The sequence below is a fragment of the Corythoichthys intestinalis genome, chromosome 17 (assembly GCF_030265065.1).
Source record: "Corythoichthys intestinalis isolate RoL2023-P3 chromosome 17, ASM3026506v1, whole genome shotgun sequence".
NCBI classification, from domain to species: Eukaryota; Metazoa; Chordata; class Actinopteri; order Syngnathiformes; family Syngnathidae; genus Corythoichthys; species Corythoichthys intestinalis.
In genome coordinates, this window is record NC_080411.1 from 2,592,808 (window position 1) to 2,614,326 (window position 21,519).

The following is a 21,519-nucleotide window of genomic DNA, read 5'->3' on the forward strand; positions in this document are numbered from 1 at the left end:
AAACACAGAAGTAAATAGACTTCAGAATGGTTTCAGAAGAACAAAATACACATTCTGGAGTGGCCAAGTCAAAGTGCAGACTTGAACCCCATTGAGATGCTGTGGCATGATTTTAAGACAGCGATTCATGCCAGACATCCCAGGAATCTGACAGCAGTTTTGTAGAGAGGAATGTGCCAAGATTAGTCCTTATCAAAGTGCCAGACTGATCTGCAGCTACAGGAAGTGTCTGGTTGAAGTTATTGCTGCCAAAGAGGGGGGCCACAAAATATTAAATGTGATGGTTCAGTTACTTATTTCTCCCCCATCTGTCATTGTTTGCATACTATCCTCATTAAAATATGAAAAGCTATTGATGTTTGGGTGGTTTTAGTTAGAGCAGACACTGTTTTTTCCATCTGTGTGGTTTTGACAAAGCTCGGATCACATTTGATGGTGATTTTATGCGGAAATGTGAGAAATTCCAAAAAGTTCAGATACTTTTTCATACCACTGTAGATGAACTAGTCCCTAATGTTGAGGCCAGGGAGTGAAAATTAGAGGCTTTGGACGAACGCATTGACCTCTGCTACATTGCCTTTCATGGCTTAGCTGATGAATAGCATATTTTTGTTCAAATACACTTTGTCATCCATTATCATCATATTGTTGGGAATTTTTTTTTTTTTTTTAAAACCAGATTTTGACCAGGGCCAATTAATTTCTTTCCAGTGAACAAATGATCTACAGTTGACTGTTTTTCCTGTATTTACTTACATGTTGCATATCTTACAAATGGTGCATCAAAAACAGATATTACTCATTGTATCATGTGTACCATTAGTTTGCCTACTTTGATGTTTTTGTCTAATGTTACAAAGATTTTAGATTAGTATCCCTTCAGGTGAAAGTCATTGCGCGTAATGTCTTTTAGCTTAACTTGCCCTCAATCCTACCCCATTTTTTCATCCTACTTTCCCTCACTTTTTTCTTTATTTGTATTTTCAGAATGGAAAGAACCTCTTCCCAGCTCCCCAGCCAAACAATATGCCTACCGCCGCTCCTCCGAAGCCCAAATCTGTCAAGGAGCTGGAGGCCGAGAAGACCCAAATCTCTCCCTTCAGGGCGACGCTAACATCTGCTAGCATGTACACTGGAGGTCGGTTTACTTAATGTGTCATTCAAGTGTGAGGGAAGTCCATATGTCTCAACATGGGCTCCCTTCTGGACTTAATTTTGCTTTAATTGTCCTCATTGGACTCATGGGTCAACTTTAGGGATGCCGGGGTCTCCTACAAGGTTGAGGTTAATCATCAGCTCTTTTAGTTCAGTGCCGGAATGTGCACGGGAGGTGCTAAGTGTCACAGGCAGATTAAAGCGAGCGCACGCATACTCACACCCAAAAACGGGCACCCTCTTAGTGTCAGGAAGTGCGCAGTATAAAACTGGTGTCGCCCCGAGTGTTCGTTTGAAGTGACACCGTCGCCACGGCTCCCCATGGTGCCACACAGGCCGTTGGGTAACGGCGCCACATGCATTTAATTGCAAATCGCACATTGTTGACTCAACTGCCACCGCCGTATTGCCGCTATCGTTAGGCGCTCTTTAAGTGTGCGCCGACAACTCGCCAGGCGCTGCTTAACTGCTCATTAGCGTGGATGTGTAATTTGAGTCATTCCAAATAATAAACTGCCATGCATTGTTGAACGGCGGGGGGGCTCGACAGTTGCCGATGGGAAATTAGGAAAGCCACCATAACGACCACTATTAAAATAATGGTAGGTTGTTAGTGTTTAGCCAAAAAATGATTATCCCACACTCAGGAAAAACGATATTATAAGTAGTGCTGCAACGATTAATCGGTTAACTCGAGTAATCGATTAGAAAAAATATTCGAATTAAATTTTGTTGCTTCGAGTATTCGTTTAATTAAAGTGGCATTGAACTGGTTTAGTTTTATTAATTAGGGTGGATACACTGCCCTCTGATCTGCCTCTTTGATATGGATGAATCCAACTGCTCCTTGTTAAGCGCAACGTAAGCTATATTTTGTTTGAGCTAATGTTTTTTAATGCATTCATAATTTAGTTTATAGCTATATTGAGGCATTTTTGTGGGAATATGTGTCTGAACCTTTTGTTAATAGAATTGTAAAAAAAAAACAAAACAAAAAAAACTTAAGCATTTTGTAGCATTTAAGCTAGCGAAATTTTTCCATGTAAATTAGCCAATTGTTCTTTTGCTGTACATAGATCCTCATTTATTTATTTACTTTTTAAAATCCCGTTCGAGGTTCCGCTCAGTTATTTTAATTTTTCATGTTCCTTATCCGATTACTCGATTATTCGAACTAACTAGTCCGTTGATTAATCGACTACTAAAATATTCGATAGCTCCAGCCCTAATTATAAGCAGAGGTGGGTAATGCGTTACATTTACTTGAGTAACTTTTTGAGAAAAATGTACTTCTTAGAGTAGTTTTATCACGCCATACTTTTTACTTCAGTAGATTTGTGAACAAACGCAAGGTTTCCCTGAGGATTTGTTTAAGCTTTGGTAGTGGGCTGATTCGGAGTCGGACAGCCTCACCATGTCATGCCACAGAGATATTTTTTTCATGTTTTTTTCCCCCAAGAAGAACCATAAAAAAGATATATTTGAAACATTTTACGTATCTGATTCCAGCTATGATACCCTACGTAATAATACGACTTTTTTCTAGTAGAAATAGTACGACTTGGGGCTGTCGAAGTTACCCAGGGGTCAGCAACCCAAAATGTTGAAAGAGCAGTATTTGACCAAAAAAGCACAAATTGATAGTTTTTTTGTTGTTGTTGTTTTTGAACTACATTTCCACACAAATACACATCAAGGTACCATTTAGCTTAGCAAGTAGAGGTATGAGAGCCATTTTCCGAGTGTCCCAGAGCTCTCAAAACTGGGGAAAAAAAAGAGCATTAATCAAGCCGTGATTGGGCCGAAACAACCTGATAGCACAGATTTAAGTATGCCATCTCCTCTGCTATTGAATGCGTTGTTGACGGTAGCGTGACGGCGCTCTGAAAATGGAGCAAAGCTCTATTTTGGGTCCCGCCTCTCGTTGCAATTTCATTCACACTTGCCGTTCTGTCCAAGACAGCCATCCACCACTCACTTTCGCCGAAAAGTCCGATCCAAAATATTGTAATGCCCCAGATGGGGGGAAGAAGGAGAGGAGTCTGTATTGGCTTACCCACTTTATTGTGGCAACAATAATAAAGAAAAACGATAACAAAATAACAACGGGATGCAGCGACATGCGACCGCTATCTCGCCCGGTCTCCTTCTCGCTTCCTTCTTCGTCACAGCTCCCCAGTCAGATGATTTATGAAGGGGGCCGCGCGTAGTTACGGACATTACAATACACAATGAATAGGTTGCCGCTGAACCCTTCACACTAGGCTGCTGCTAATTTGAAACGGCGTTTAAAAAAACAATCTCTTTTGCAAGCCGTGGCGGCTTGGCAGCTTTTATTTTGGTGTGGCGGTGCGCCACAATCTTTTTCAATGTAGGGGAAACCCTGACTTTATTTGACTGCGGCGTCATAAGACTGCCATAGGACCGTCATAATTATGACATGAGACTATCATGGGCATTAATGAACGCTTATGATGAATGTTATTAAGTATCATCTGCAAATTATGTCACTTACTCCATTTATGTCCAGCTGGGATCTTTTACATCCATTCAAAAGTGAGTTAATTTGCCGGATGACACAAAATGATGTCTGTCATAAGCATTCATTAATGCTCATGGCAGTGTCATGTCATAATTATAATGGTCTTATGGCACCACAGTCAAATTAAGTGTTACCAAATACCATACCTAGGAATTAATGAAACAACTAGAACAGTAACTGAAGGAATAATAATATATAAAAAAAAAAAACTCAGAACATGAATTCTGATCTGTAATGCTGCAATGCATGCGAGGAGGCATGTTGGACGACAATAGTGTTGACCGCAGGTGGCAGCAGAGGTTGACTGTCTCTCCAAGATTGCAATGATGGCCAAATGAAGCTTCTTGAAGCAATGAAGCTTTCCAGAAAAATTGGTTCAAAGCTTCATGGTGGTTCATTTGGTCTTATGACAGTCTTATGATGCTGCTGTCAAATAAAGTGTTACCGGTTAATATCTTTTGGTGTAAATATCCCATAATGCCATGAGGACAGCTGCGGTCCGAAAATTATTTTAAGTTCGTATGTCAAAGTACAATGCAAGTCTGTTGGTGAATGTAGCTAGCGGCCGCCTGATGTAAACAGAGCTTTTCCAGTGAAAATTCTTTTGAATAAATGCCTAAATCCCCGAATTCTTTATAGATATGGACGTAAAACAGTCTTGATTCTTGGTCAAAAGCAAAAAACCGTCCAGTTAGCATTTATTGCGAACTATAATGCCAATGCAGTAGCGGCTAATTTCTCCCATTGATTTTTTTTCCGCAACGTTTCAAAATGCGTGCATGGTACGAAAAATATAATAATTACCTTGAATCCTAGAACAAATCACTCCTGAGACAATCCTTCCTGTTTGTATACGGTGCAGCTTACTTTTTCAGCAAAAATCCAGTGTTGGATCGCTGCGTGCGTGTGTTTGTGAATAGACCCTACCCACGTGACGTCACAACTCCGCCCTCCTGACTGGTGCCGCCCAATTGTCCGTCAACACATCGTCTTTACCTGTTACGGCTACGTACATTCCTCCTATTTACGGCGTGTTTTTCTGCTCGTTAACATTAATAATCAAAATGGTGAAGGCGTGTGTGGCGGTTGCAATAACAGAGAAGATAGACGGAGAGACTTGAAGTTCTACCGGATTCCGAGAGACCCAGAGATGAGAGAGCGAGATGGGCTGCTGCAATTCGACGAGAAAACTGGGCTCCAAACGATTACCACAGATTATGTAGTAGTCATTTTATATCTGGTAAGATGCATTTAATATATATTTAGAGGGTTTTGGGCTGACAACCACAATTAAGATCATTGCTAGGCTAATCGCCGACAACATACACGTATGTATGTAGTGAGAGTGCTATCGCTAAACCATAAAAACATTAAAAGCCCTAGCTCCATTGACAAATGACATGAAATACATTAGACTTGACAGTGGATGTTAGCAAGAACAAAAGATTTTGAAATGAAAATTTCGTAACTCACCTTTCCAAGCACAAGATAGATTCCTGCCGAATTTTCGTGGACGAGGACCTGTTTCACCCAACCAGCAACGAAGTATTTATAAGCCTCCAAGCTCTTAAAGTTTTTCAAACTTTCGTGAGAATAGGCTGATTTTGTGTGGACAAGATAGTTTTAAATATCAGGGTAGCTAGCAGATGTCAGGGAAATACGGCGAAGACAGCGGGTCGAAAAACATCGATTTAGGCATCAAATATGGATCTGGCGAATGGATAAACTGAAGCTTTTCCACATAACACCTTTTATGCAACGCATCGAGTGAGTTTACGGCATCCGAAAGCAACGGGTCTTCCATGAAATGCATTATAAATTGCTCGATCAATTGAGACCATTGATAATACAGACACAAAATGACAGACAAGGGGGCGGAACAATACAGCGATCATGTGATTTTGTGACGTCGGTGGGTAGGGTCTATAGCTCCTCTTGTTGTGGGCTGCCCCCTACTTGAATGCGAGGAGCAGTGCATGACCGATCTGAGCCGTCAATACATTATGAAGTCTATGACTCAATACTTGAGTATTATTTTCTATGAATACTTTTTTACGTGTACTTGAGTAAATTTATGGATGACTACTTTTCCTTGAGTAATATTATTTAGAAGTAACACTACCGTTGAATAAAGTTTTTGGCTACTCTACCCACTTCTGGTTATAGGCAAATGTTCTCTTCTGCTCAACATAGAATCATTAACAAGCAAACAAATATTAGTAGTTTAAATCGGGGGCTCTTTTTTACATTTTAATTTTTCATGTGCAATTCCTTCATCAGGGCTCGGAACATTGTTGGGTTTGGGTCTCGCGGCTCCCAACGCGGCCTTCACACAGATGGTCACCACCTTCGGCCTGGCGGGCATTGTGGGATACCACACCGTTTGGGGAGTTACCCCAGCACTTCACTCACCACTCATGTCTGTGACCAATGCCATCTCAGGTTAGTTGTGTGCTGTTGTATTTATTGGCATACATGCAATATGTATGGTATTGTCATGCTCGAATATGGTGCTGCCTTAATTCATGATCTTCATGAATTACACTATGGTCAGACTCGGACAGCATATTTTAATCTGTCAGAAGCTGTCTGAAAGTGATATCTACGGTATATACACCAGTAGCCAAAAGTATTGGCACCCCTGCAATTCTGTCAGATAATGCTCAGTTTCTCCCAGAAAATGATTGCAATGGCGTACGGCAAGCAACACGTCACTTCCGCTCATTAATATTCATGACATTAGCTACTGTTGCTAAGTAAGGACAAGCCACCGTTTGTCCCTAATAGGAAATGAATGGAAATCGTGTACGAAGGAGATGTTTACAGAGCTAAACCTACCAATTCTTTACGAAAATGATGTGCCTGGTGCCAAATTCACTGGCAAAGATGTGGAAGAACATAAAAATGTTCAGTTAAAGAGATGGCTTTAGTGTCGAAGGCTGAAAAAGACGAAAAAAACGAGCCAACCTAAGCATAGCTTTAGCTTTTTTATCGACGCGACTGACAATGACATTCTCCTGTTTCAACAAGCTATCCTTTACCATCAGCCCTGTCTTTCTTATATATCCTGTGGTTGTCCTACGTCTCTTACCGTTCTTGGGGGTAATTTAGTTAGCTTTGTGTAGCGATCGCAAATGCTACTCAGTGACAGCCAACGAACACTTTTAATTTTTTTCATTGATAACACATCTTAATCCTATAATTTATTTACTCTTCCCCCTTACTAAAGTTGTTTTTTTATATATATACAGTGGGGAGAACAAGTATTTGATACACTGTCAATGGGTTTTCCGATTGGCAGTGTATCAAATACTTGTTCTCCCCACTGTATATATAACAGAAACGGTAACAGTGGCAGTCAGATACCATTGTAATTCTTTTCAGGTCATTCATTGTCAGACAGAAGCAGTACGGCACAACGTTACGCTAAAAAAATAAGTTAAAAATATAAAAATGGCTTACCTCTTTGTCCTCTGAAAGACCATGCCAACCCAACATAATGTTTACTGCATATGAAACGTGAATGGATTCGCCGAGCTGGTGTTAAAGTCCGCGCACGTTGATTCGGTTTTCACATTTTTTCCTCTCGAGTTTTTGGTTTCCGGAAACGTATGAAGAAAATATCCTTCATGTGTCGTAATGTCTAGAGTCGTTTCTGCAAGTTCCAAAAAAGCAATGCGTGATCGGCATGTTCGTTTTTGAAAGATTACCGGAGAAAAGTAGCACTTTTTACGTTGGGTCTATGCGAGGGCGGGTCTATAATGTCCCACTTCGGCTTTACTTCCGCTTTACGATGCGACGTCACGGTCTAAAAATAGCCTGAGTCAGGGGTCGCGTTAACCGAATATTTTCCGTCGTTGACCGATTTTTTAAAACTGTGACGGAAAAAACTGAAGTCCACCTGTCATTTTGACAGGTTGCAATTCACACCCCAGACCACAGGGTGGCGAGTGAGCACATTAATTAGCTATTGTCTCTCTTGATGCATGACGTCGTTGGCCTTACTCTGAAAAATGTCAAGGCAACTGAGTGTCCGAAGTTTCTTCAAAAAGCCCCAAAACGACGATGGTGTTGATAAAAGAGGTGAAAAAACAGGGACTGCACAAGCGGGCACGCAATTCAAGTCCATGCGCACCAGGAGGAAGGTGTAAGACTCCGTTCAGGCCACAGCAGGTGAACTGTTAATTTCATTGTTCCATAATGTAGCCTACCTACTGGGGCCGCAGTCAGCTGTTTTTGTCACTGCGGAGAAAAAGTTAACATATTCATCTGCTTGATGTGTGATGGCACGGTGTGGATTCTCTGTTAAGCTTGTTCGGACAGAGTATTAATTTAAAATGAATGAAAACTAAATACTATTGAATATGTTGATGCGGTATGCAATGTTAAGAGTCTTGTTAGCTTGAATACAGTGTCCAGCCGCTGTAGCTCTGCAGCTCTCTGTGAACTCTCTATTCAAGCCGGCGTAGGCGCTACAGGTGTAGTGTAGGCGCACTATCCTATTCCCCTCACTATCCCCTCGCAGGGGCCTGCGCTTGTCAGTGACGTTCCTTATTCTCGCTATATGATTATACAACTTTAACATTTGTTAATAATACGCTCTGTGTGTAGTATCATCCATCGCTTTTCCTTTTTAAATGGGCACTTTTAAGCGAACGCAAGAAGTAACAACGGGAACATTTTTAAACAGGCATTTCACAGGAGAGCATTTTGACTCTTCGGCCAATCATATAACGAGAGCGAGTGGATAGTGAGGGGAAGAGGATAGTGAACATACACCGGAACGCACGTGGCTCTTAAGTGTCTCTGTCACGTGACTGTGTCGTAGCTGCTAACGCGCTCGGCCAAATGGACACACAAATACGGAAGGTGAATTATGCCAAACAAAGGGTCACCACAATGTCATTATCATTTTAAAAATTTAAGTGACGGGTAAAAATAGATTATGACCGGATTTTTATGACCCTGTCAGTCAAAATGACAGACAACGAAAAAGTCTAGCGCAACTTCTGAGCCTGAGTGCGGTACGCCATTACAATTGCTTTATAGTAATATCTTCATTTATTTTGCTTGCAATGAAAAAACACAAAAGAGAATGGAAAAAAAAATCATTATCATTTTACACAAAACTCCAAAAATGGGCCGGACAAATGTATTGGCACCCTCAACTTAATACTTGCTAGCACAACCTTTAGACAAAATAACTGCGAACAACCGCTTCCGGTATCCATCAATGAGTTTCTTACAATGCTCTCCTGGAATTTTACACCATTCTTCTTTGGCCAACTGCTCCAGGTCTCTGAAATTTGAAGGGAGCCTTTTTCAGATCTTGTAACAGGTGTTCTATGGGATTCAGGTCTGGACTCATTGCTGGCCACTTTGGAAGTGCTTTCTCTCAAACCATTTTCTAGTGCTTTTTGAAGTGTGTTTTGGGTCCTTGTCCTGCTGCAAGACCCGTGACCTCTGAGGGAGACCCATCTTTCTCACACGGGGCCCTACGTTAAGCTGCAAAATTTGTTGTGTCTGGTGAACCATTTCTGTATAGATTTGGCCATATGTTTAGAGTCATTGTCTTGCTGAAAGACCCAGTGACGACCCATCTTCAGCTTTCGGGCAGAGGGCTACAGATTTTGATTTAAAATGTCCTGGTATTTCAAAGCATTCATGATGCCATGCACCCTAACAAGGTTCTTGGTCTCACACAAAAATACACACGGTCCCAGACTTCAACTGGGACCGTGTGCTTTGGTCAGATAAGACCAAGATTGAGCTTTTTGGCAACAGACACTCTAAGTGGGTCTGGCGTGCCACGAAAGATGCGCATGCTGAAAAGCACCTCATACCCACTGTGAAGTATGGGGGTGGGTCAGTGATGCTGTGGGGCTGTTTCGCTTCCAAAGGCCCTAGGAACCTTGTTAGGGTGCATGGCATCATGAATGCTTTGAAATACCAGGACATTTTAAATCAACATATGTTGCCCTCTGCCCGAAAGCTGAAGATGGGTCGTCACTGGGTCTTTCAGAAAGACAATGACCCTAAACATATGGCCAAATCTACACAGAAATGGTTCACCAGACACAAAATCAAGCTCCTCCCATGGCCATCTCAGTCCCCAGACCTTGTTTTGTTGGCCAAAGGGGGTTATACAAAGTATTAACACCAGGGGTGCTAATAATTGTGACACACATTTTTTTCTTTATGTGGGATTTTTTCCCCACTGAATGAATGCACTTGTATTGAAGGTTGGATTTTTCTCTTTTTTTCCATTAAGGTCCCATGTTATTTGAATTAAAATATTAGAAGCTGAAAAACACATCTTTTTCAGGGGTGCCAATAATTATGGAGGGCACTGTATGCATGAGGTAGTTCTATGTTCAGGCAGTGCAAACAATTGAAGTGAAGTAGCAGCAGTTGACAGTGAAGGCATTGAATATTGCAGATTATTATTGCACGTAAATAAGTATTGCACATAGAATATGTGTGAATAGAATTGAATATTGGCATTGAATATTGTACTTTCTAAGGGAAGTTCCATTTATTAGACAAAAAAAGTCTACTATCTCCTATCTCTACTCCTTTAGTCCAAATAAAACCTTAAAAGATCATGTCCCTGTTGTTGACTGCTGCTTAACACAACGGGGTCCAAAGGTCGGGGAGGTAAGTGCATGTGTGTGTTCTTGCTGCTTTGATCACCCCGACGACCCACGCTGAGGTAGGAAGTAACACACCATCGGTGATCTTTGGGGGTCAGGGTGGTCTCTTGCTCATTTAGTCACGCACGCTGCTTCCCCAGACATCAGAGTGAGGCCTCGGTGGGAACGAACACGGACACTTTTCACGTCCTTTAAAAGTTTTATTACCCACAAGGCCTGTACTGCTTTTATGTTCACATCTTCACTCGTCTTATATACACCTCGGGGATTTGGCTTTTTTGTTTTCAACCCTTTGATTCTTTGTAAAATTACAAGACTCGACAAAATTGAGCGCCTAAAGGAAAATTAAATTTTCTCTGTTCAATGTATACAGTTTACATATGTACCATTTATAATCTGGAGCAAACCCAGATGGAATTTGCCTTCGCTGAAAGTTTGTAGCAAATTTAGGTTCAAGCCAAAGTAAATGTAGTTTGAAATGTACAACCCCTAGCAAAAAGTATGGAATCACCAGTCTCAGACAAGCACTCACTCAGACATTTTATCATGTAGAACAAACTCTGATAAAAAGCTTGAAAAAAATAATGAATTAGCATTAGCATTCAGAAACACTAGAAGAAATCAATCAAAAACATTGTCCAATGCAGATTCTTGACTTTTGACACCTAGTCTAATATAGATTCTTGAATCTTGACAAGGTGATGATGCTGGAACGTTTGCTTGGTGCTGTTCCAGTGAGATTTACAAAGATGACTACCTGAAGAATAATTCTTCATCAATTTGGTGCCAACTGTCTTTGATTGCAGTTGCCAGATCATCCTTGTAGGAGCCTTGCTGTGGACCATTTTTTTCAATTTCCACCACAGGTTTTCAATCGGGTTGAGATCTGGGCTATTTGCAGGCCATGGTATTGACTGGATGAGTCTTTCTCCAAGGAATGCTTTAACAGTTTTGATACGTGATGCCATGATGCGTTGTCATCTTGGAAAATGATTTCATTATCCCCAAACATATTTTCAACTGAAGGGATAAGAAAGCTGTCTAAAATTTCAATGTAAACTCGTGCATTTATTGAAGATTTAACCACAGCCATCTCCCCAGTGCCTTTGCCTGATATGCAGCTCTATATAATCAAGGACTAAGGGAATTTTGATGTTTTCTTCAGGCGGTCATCTTTGTAAATCTCACTGGAACGGCACAAAACAAAGGTTCCAGCATCATCATCTTGTCAAGAGTCAAGAATCTGCATTGGACAAAGTGTCAAGAGTCAAGAATCTGCACTGGACACATTCCACTGAGCAAACCAGTTCCTCCTCCCATTACATTGATGTTTAGCAGTTAAAAGAATTGGATTAAGCCTGTAAATTGTGAGCAAATCAGTCCAAAACTGGTCTAAAAAGACACTTTGCCTCGATTCAATCACAGTACGAAAATAGGGCTCTGCATTTCTTTACCTTCGCGAACCCCTTTGACTTGGGGTACGTCCAACCCAGGTTAAGAACCAGTGGACTAACACTATCGGACAAGCAGAATTACAGTATATTGCTGGTTTTGTTGTGCCTTTTTTTCCGGACATCTTCAGCAAGATTAAATTTATGTTTCATGAAAGAAAAACCTCATCTTCAAAATGTCCGCCTTCTCTAGGTCTGACTGCCGTTGGTGGTCTTGCCCTAATGGGAGGTGGCTACACCCCAACAAGCACGGCAGAGACGCTGGCTGTGCTCGCTGCGTTCATCTCCTCAGTCAACATAGCTGGTGAGTCCTACAAACATCATGCCATGTTATACAGAATTCAGTGCTTGGAACCATACCGTGAAAAATTGGAATACCCCCTCCCTTAACATTTTTTGCTGTGTCTCCAATTGAAGAGAAACCCATTGCTATGTCAGTTGAGATTAGTGCTACAGCTATCGAATATTTTAGTAACTGAGTATTTGACTGAAAATTCTATCGATTAATCGAGTAATCGGATAAAACATTTTTTTTTTTTTAGGTAAAGAGTGATTATAAATATACTAGGGCTGTCAAACGATTAAAATATTTAATCGAGTTAATTACAGCTTAAAAATTCATGAATCGTAATTAATCGCAATTCAAACCATCTCTAAAATATGCCATATTTTTCAGTAAATTATTGTTGGAATGGAAAGATAAGACACAAGACGGATATATACATTCAACATACGGTACAGAAGTACTGAATTTGTTTATTAAGACAATAAATCAACAAGATGGCATTAATATTATTAACATTCTCTTAAAGCGATCCATTGATAGAAAGACTTGTAGTTCTTAAAAGATAAATGTTAGTACAAGTTATAGAAATTTTATATTAAAACTAGGCCTGAACGATATTGGAAAAAACTATTGTTGCGATTTTTTTTAGGTGTGCAATATATTGCGATATTATATTGCGATAGTAAAAATTTTAAAGAAATATTCACTAGATGACTTGAATAGCTGTTTGGAAATACTTTGCATGACACACCGTGACCACAGTGTATTCATATAATACCGTTTCATTTGTGAATGATTAAGATTGCTGTATTATTATGAAGGGATCCAGGAAGCCATGTCTGCACAAAATAGATAATTTCTTGAACACAATATTTGACACTTCAACAGCAGCAAATACATTAAATGACAAATAAAAGAGCAGGTGCATTCGTCCCCTGAGTTTTTGACAAAATATAACAATAAATAACAACTTCGGTAAAATAACAACAAAGTTGTAAACATATTTGAACAAAAATATTAAATATGACAAATAAGAGTTGTTCACAAACTATAACAATAAATAAGAACCTCAGTAAAACAATAAAGTTGTCAACATATTTGAACTTAAATATTAAATCTGTCAAATAAAAGTGCAAGTGCATTAGTCCCCTGAGTTGTTTACACAAAATATAACAATATAGAACTGCAAAACTGCAACAAAGTTGTAAAAATATTTAAAAAAATATTAAGTATCAAAACTTTATGTGCAGCTGTACTATAGTTATTTGAAAAATACGATTTACAGTTAATTTAAATATAAAAGAAACAGAAACTCAATTGAACTTGTAAATAATTGAACTGAATAACAGCAAATAACTGATGAATAACAGAACCATTTTAACTCCCAAATTTATGTATTTGTCTGCATATCGTCCACCTTCCTTGCTCAGCAATTCTCAACTGGGTCTCATAGGTTTTTGGCCAAGACTACTAGTTTATCCACCATTGCAGGCTTGAGACAACAACGTTGGCACGTAACAATGTTCCCACCTGTACTAAAAAGCCTCTGATGGGAAGCTCGTAGCAGGAATGCATAGATACCTGCGTTTTAAATGGTCCCACATGTTCGACGGATTACTTCTTGTTGAGGCAACCATGGCGAGGCACTGTCAACAGGGCTGTTTTTTGTTCCTTATATTCTTGTCGATAGCCAAAATACTTCCAAAACTCCTTTTGGAGACAGTCTTCCCTATTCAACGTGCTGCTTGATTGCTTGCTTTCACTTTGAAAACGGCCCCTCCTCCCTCCGCTCTGCTGTTCGGCCCCTCCTCCCTCCACTCCGCTCTAGCAGGGGAGGGGGAGGAGCCGATGACTGCGAGCTGGAGAGAATGAGAGACTGTGCACTCTCTTTCTCGCTCCTTGCTCAAAACAAACGTTTGTGGATTTAAAAAAATGAAATGAAAAAACTATCGCACGTCCTTGCGATGGGACTATTGCGCATGCGCACATCGCGATGGCGATGTTTAAACGATATATCGTTCAGGCCTAATTAAAACCCCTCTTAATGTTTTCGTTATATTAAAATTTGTAAATTTCAATCAAAAAATTAACTAGTAGCTCACCATTGTTGATGTCAATAATTACACCATGCTCACTCATTGTGCTGAAGCCCATAAAATCATTTGGACCCAAGCGCCAGCAGAGGGCGCCAAACACCAAAAAACAAGTAAGAAGCAGACATTATACTGCTGTCATTTTAATCTGTTTGAGCGGGACTTGTGCATTAATTGCATCAAATATTTTAACTAGGGCTGTCAAAATTATCGCGTTAACGGGCAGTAATTAATTTTTTAAATTAACGTTAAAATATTTGACGCAATTAACGCACATGTCCCGCTCAGACAGATTTAAATGTCAGTAGAGTGAAATGCCCACTTGTTAATTGTGTTTTATGGAGTTTTGGCGCCCTCTGCTGGCGCTTGGGTGTGACTGATTTTATAGGCTTCAGCACCCATGAGCATTGTGTAAGTAATTATTGACATCAACAAGGGCGGGCTACTAGTTTATTTTTTGATTGAAAATTTTACAAATTTTATTAAAATGAAAACATTAAGAGGGGTTTTAATATAAAATTTCTATAACTTGTACTAACATTTATCTTTTAAGAACTACAAGTCTTTCTATCCATGGATCGCTTTAACAGAATGTTAATAATGTTAACGCCATCTTGTTGATTTATGGTTATAATACAGTCCTTATGTACCGTTTGTTGAATGTATATATCCATCTTATCTTTCCATTCAAACAATTTATTTTACTGAAAAAATATATATATATAATTTACAGAAAAATATGGCATATTTTATAGATGGTTTGAATTGCGATTAATTACGATTAATTAATTTTTAAGCTGTAATTAACTCGATTAAAAATTTTAATCGTTTGACAGCTCTAATTTTAACGTGATTAATTGAAAAAAAATAATTACCGCCCGTTAACGCGATAATTTTGACAGCCCTAAAATATACATGAGAAAACATGACATTTCACATAATATTGAACCATTTTCAGACAATGTCTTTATTTTTGGTGTACATTGTTGAAAACAGCCAACAATTGCATCTTAGATGTGACTAGAAAAAAAACAAAAAACAAATTCACAGCTTTCACTCAAAAAAAAAATCTGTTTGTTACCTTAAAATGTCATTACAATTGCACACATCACTTAAAAGTGTTTTTCCCACGTGTTTCAATTGAATTTCCATTTGTGTCAAGCTATTTTTTAAGTTCTTACGAAGTTTTAATTTGGTCTAAATGTAAGTCCTGATAGGATTTTGAGTTTTTTCAGTGTTCAAAATAAATGGATGATACCTTCGGTATTGGAGCACATTAGGCACCATTGCTACTTGGTGTTTTATCCAGCAATGACTACTGAGCTAAAATTGACAGTTAGCTTTATTATATTTATAGTTAACACCCACATAACTCTACAGCGCTGTGTTTTTACAGATTAAATAAAGCCTATATGCAAGACACATTAGCCACGATTCGACGTTAGTCATAAATAATAGAAACCTAGCCCTCCGCAGGGCTAACGTTATGTTAGCAAGGTACAGTAACGTTAATCTTATTTATTAGCGCTGAGAAGTCTACGCTTTAAAAAGGTGGCTGTTTACTAACGCCCGCGAGTGTTTCATTTCGCATCTAGTTCTATTTACATGTGATATCTATGAGACGCATCAGATGCTACCTGCTACCACCGTAGCATCATGCGGGCGTAATTTGTAGCAACGTTGGAATAGGTTGTAGCGGTCAGGTATTATTACTTCTTCCTCTACAGACATGACGTCAGCGCGTTGTCCCGCCTTAAAAGAAGTCTGGGCAAAACATGATGCTTAGAGCTGGCAAAATTAGACAATTCCTCAAGGTGGATAAAATTACTCGAATCAATTTTTAAAATCGAGTTACTCGAGTATTCGTTTCAGCTCTAGTTGAGATTTTTTGCCCGTTTTTAAAGCGCATCCCTCGTTCGCAAAGGAATGTAATATGGCCAATGCTGACAAAACTTGATTATTCATGTTTGGTAGAATCTCATTGGTTAAAAAAAGCTCAGTCAAACATAGAACCTCCATTTGCCATTTAAATAACATTTTAACATTCTTAACTGTTACCGATGATGATTTTAAAGTTTTCAAATATCCTACAACATACAAAACACTGAATTAGAAAAATATTTAAATGACAGCAGCAAACCTATTGGTCTCTGATTCACCTTTAGTTGTTGAGGTTTACAATGCCAGAGCAAAAAGAGATGAACACCCATTGTAATGTTATCCAACCATTTTTACAGCAACAAGATGCTGTCTGTTGCCACTTGGATACTCATTTTCCTTGAAATATTTATGCTGACATAAATTGAACTCGTTACATTCCTGGCTTCAGTTATCGGGAGGTTCGTGGTTCTCTTGCCATTTGTTTTAAAACACTTGATCTCAAAAGTTATTTTTTATGATAATCAAGTGTCGGCAGTGGTTGCCCGACAGATTACCTCCCCATTTCACACTTTCTTGCACATGGCCAGAGGTGGGTAGAGTAGCCAAAAATTGGATTCAAGTATGAGGTGCATTACTTCAAAATAATATTACTCAAGTAAAAGTTGTCATCCAAAAAAATGTACTCAAGTACAAGTAAAAAAGTATTTGTTGACAAGAATACTCAAGTAAAGAGTAACATTGGGAGTAACTGCTCACAATTTTTTTCCCGCAGCACAAAGTTATGTATGTGACCTGTTTTCACAATGACACTCTACAATAACTTATTACATAACCACATTAAGCCAAATGAATACAAAAAAAAAAAAAAAATCATTGAATTCCAATGAGAGAAAAAAAAAAAAAAAATCTCATAAATGAGGCATTATTCATCCAAAGATCATGAGTGCCCTCTAGTGGAGAAAATAGTTTGAATAGTGTATACTGTAGTTCCTTCATGGTTCCTAACTTCCTATTATAGAAATTGAAAGGATCATATGTCTGGTTTTCTGTGGTTAATCGGTGCCAAATAAAGACTGGGAGAGAGGTTAAAATCCACGCTTTCGAGTCATGTTGAGGGCAGCGCTCTATGTCAAATACTTCATTTTTTACAGTGCTTTAAAGATGCCATGTGATTGAACAGGCTGGCGAGATCGTACAACGGCAAGCTTGCATCTGATTGGTATATTGTAGTCAACTTAAAAAAAAAAAAATTGTATGAGCATTTACAGGGATGCTTGAAACGCTAAAGTTGATGCTAATGCTAACGCGAATGCTATGTTAATGCGACAAATAACATTTAGTTTGTGATGATCACTCAGCACAGACCTTTAAAGGCTAAAGCAAACTTGTATATTATCTCTTGGCAAGATAAGAAATCAAATCTTACCATGTGTTTCCAAACAAGCAAGATGGAGCGCAGCCTAGCTTGAAACACATCCTAGACTCCGGTGAGGAGAGTGAGGGAGAGGCGCAGCGAATCGACGAGTGACACGACCAAAACACTGCTACGATGCAGCGTTGTTTTCGTCAACGACGACTATGACGAAAATATTTCGTCAACGAATGAATTTTTTCATGACGATGACGAAACGATAACGAGCTAAAAACGTTTATTGGGAGACTAAAACATAACGACACGAATGCCTGTTTTTGTCCGAGAGGAGAATGAGACGAAAATCCTCATAGTTTTTGTCACATGTTCACACTGTGTGTCTGGTTGTGTCACTCATGTGACGTGCTGACCCCCACTCACCCGGCAGTGTCCTCTCTAGTCTTCCCATTGCCTGTTTTTAGATACACACGCTAAGATTAGTATTCTTTTCCTGGCTAGAAGAGAGAATATGCAATGTTGCAATGTGCCGAGTGATCATCACACGCTAACTGTAACTCGAAGCATTAGCATAGCATTCACTTTCGCGTTAACATCAGGCTATTGCTAACGGCGAGCGTCCTCTTAAACTGTCTGTGCTGAGTGATCATCACACACTAAATCTAACTCATAGCATTAGCATAGCATTCACGTTCGCTTTAGCATCAGGCTATTGCTAACGGCAAGCGTCCTCTTAGACTCTCAGACAACTTTTTTACATACAGTTCGTGGCGACCTGGTGGGTATATTTAATTTTTTTTTCATTTTACAGACCAAAACATTTTTAGTAAACATCGTCTAAAACTAGACGAAACGAGTCTTGAATTTTCGTCAACAAAAAATAGACGAAGACAAACACATTTTGAGATGACTAAAGTATGACTAATAAGTAGAGATGTCCCGATCGATGCCGATCACGTCATTTTCAAAGTATCGGAATCGTCAAAAAAATATCGGTCTTGCCTTTTTTTTTTTTAAATATATATATATATATTTTTTTTTATTAAATCGTTTTCTAATTGAATTTAACGTTACAGACATAATGTTACACTTATCCAGAGTCTTTAGGCTTAAGGTAGGGTTATCAAGTTTATCCCGATAACGGTGGTATTTAATTTTTTTAGTAATGTGTCACGGTAAAATATTTAATGCAATTAATGCATGCGCTGCACGCCCCACTCACGCATTGTCGCGCTCTATCTGTAATGGCGTCGTTTTGCCTCTATAGAGAGCTAAGAGGCAGCGTATAATGAGTAGAGTGAATTTTGGCAGCCTTTGGAACCTTATTTTAATTGGCTAAAACCTTACAATCCCTCTCCCAACGATTAGATATATCATGGGAAGTAATGTGGGGAAGCAAGGTAGCAATTGATCTTTTTCTTAACACCTTAAGTTATATCCCATCGCAGAGAAGATATATGAATTGGTAGCACTACGCACAGTCGTGGTTTCACTTGTCATGGTTCCACTTCCCATCATGCATTGGGCATGGCCTTCAGTATAATTTACTGAAAGCTCAACAAATACACTAGATTCCAATATTTAGTCACAATATACAAAGTCACAAGTCTTTCTATCCGTGGATCCCTCCCACAGAAAGAATGTTAATAATGTAAATGCCATCTTGAGGATTTATTGTCATAATAAACAAATACAGTACTTATGTACTGTATGTTGAATGTCTATATTTGTCCCAGTTTTATTCATTTTTTTCTTAATGCATTGCCAAAATGTATATGATCAGGAAAAATTATCGGGAATGATTGGAATTGAATCGGGAGCAACAAAAAAAAGCAATCGGATCGGGAAATATCGGAATCGGCAGATACTCAAACTAAAACGATCGGGATCGGATCGGGAGCAAAAAAACATGATCGGAACAACCCTACTAATAAGTATTGTCGTCCAAAAGACCAAGACGAAAATGAAAAGACCTGCCAAAAACAACACTGCTATGATGCAAGCTGACGTACTCCACGTACAATATGAAAATGTCACACATTGTGAAGTACAGTATGTCAAAAACAGTCGCATTTTTGTCTTGTAGTCGTCTGGTCAGACAAAAAAAATCGTCTTGTTATGTTCTAGTCTCCCAAACCACATTTTTAACTCGTCATTTTAAAAAAAGGTTCGTCGACGAAATGTTTTCCTCATTGTTGATGAAAACACGGTCCTCGCAATGTTCACAGATCGGCAATGAAAAAAGCAAACTTGTAAGCACGTATCACGTACCAGAGAATCAGTACTTCTCTGATTTGAAATTTGAAATGCTCAAATTTGCCTCGATTATATTTGTGTGTAGGTACTCAGCATAAGCTAATATTTTGTCTTTGTTTAAGGTGGTTTCCTGGTGACTCAGAAGATGTTGGACATGTTCAAGCGTCCCACCGATCCCCCGGAGCATAACTACCTCTATCTGCTTCCGGCTGGTGTATTTGTGGGTGGATACGCTGCGGCCCTGCATTCGGGATACAACATCGAACAGGTGGGTATATTGCTATCCGGCTCGAAGGACCATTAAAATGTCAGTTGAACTACCTGTATTCATATAATACCGTTAAATCCAGGCTAAGGGATTTTATATATCGGGATCTAGGAGGCCATGTCTCTCACACTTGCTGCTTTTATGAAGCAAAACAAAAGTTTATATGTTCAAAACAAATAACCGACCAAAAAAACTATTGCATGTGCTGCGATGGGACTATTGCGCACGCGCTCATTGCGATGGCGATGTTCAAACGATATATTGTTCAGGCCTAGCACTGAACCTTACATGTAAAACAGTCATGTTTTAAAGCTTTACCCATCTCTTCTTCTCAACAGATGATGTACTTGGGGTCTGGGATGTGCTGTGTCGGAGCCCTGGCTGGCCTCTCCAACCAATCCACAGCCCGGCTGGGTAACACTTTGGGTATGATGGGAGTTGCCGGAGGTATCGCTGCCACTCTGGGCGCACTCAAGCCAAGTCCCGAGCTCTTGACGCAGATGAGCGCCGCCATGGCCGTTGGCGGCACTGCCGGTGAGTCGGAATTTGTAGCAACATGATGCGCCACTTGGGGGATATCTTGTTTAGTTGTTTTTGAGTGCGCATGCATTTCTGGCTTGGATAGAATTGATAGCATTTGTGTGGCGTGCAGATGAGCTTTGTGATGTTGCATCAGACAGCTTGTGCCTAATTTGCTGCCAGACTCCGGAAGGTGTATGTGTGTGTACACCCACCTTGTCGGAATTGCGCATTAGTCAATACCTCCACTTACAGTCCAGACTAAACATTGCACAGAACCAGCACGTACACGGATTGCCAAACAGGAATTGTGCTTTGCCAATATCGCTGTCTTACATGAAACAACTCGATCATTTAATTTAAATGGTAATTGTTCCAGTAACAAATCTCATGTCCAGACTAAACAATGCACATACACAAACATGGAAAGTTGCCAAACAGGCCAGTAGTCACACATTGTTTCTTAGATGGTACCTCCTCCCAGTAGCACTGTGTATTTGCATGCGTTTGTTTAAAGTGCCTGTGACAGCATAAAAAAAATCCGGAATGGCATTATTATGTGAATTAGAATCATATTTTGAGACTATTCAACTATATACAACAATTTGGCAAAGCGCAGATTACGAGAAATTTGTCTTTTAATCTGCCATTTAGCCCCGCCTGTCATTATAGCGCTGTAGCGTCCCCAGAGGTCATCCTGCCCTTCTGGAAGCGCAAAGGCGAGGGGCTTGTTAGCGGAAACCACCGAGGCATCACTCTGCTCTCCATTCCTGAAAAACTCTTCGCAAAGATCTTGCTGACCCGTGCTTTCCCGGCGATTAGAAGTGGCCGCCGCCCCCAACAGGCTGGCTTCATGCCATACCGCTCCACATCAGATCATATCTCCGCGATCTGTCTGCTCATCGAGAAAGTGAATTCCGGAAAGACCAGCATCTTTACATTGGATTCCTAGACCTCAAAGCCGCATTTGATACAGTCCACAACTCATCACTGTGGAGTGTCCTACAAGCCCATGGCGCACCTCCGAAAATCACCATCCTCTACAG

General features: G+C 39.7%; 1 protein-coding gene across 1 annotated transcript in view; it reads left to right on the plus strand.

Moving 5' to 3' along the window:
- Positions 1-21,519, plus strand: part of nnt (nicotinamide nucleotide transhydrogenase) — a 75,759-nt gene that overhangs the window by 18,849 nt on the left and 35,391 nt on the right. The window contains exons 10-14 of the mRNA XM_057819021.1: positions 988-1,138; positions 5,978-6,139; positions 11,995-12,105; positions 19,809-19,954; positions 20,293-20,488. Of these exons, the coding sequence (XP_057675004.1) occupies positions 988-1,138; positions 5,978-6,139; positions 11,995-12,105; positions 19,809-19,954; positions 20,293-20,488 (766 nt within the window). The remainder of the gene's footprint in view (positions 1-987; positions 1,139-5,977; positions 6,140-11,994; positions 12,106-19,808; positions 19,955-20,292; positions 20,489-21,519) is intronic.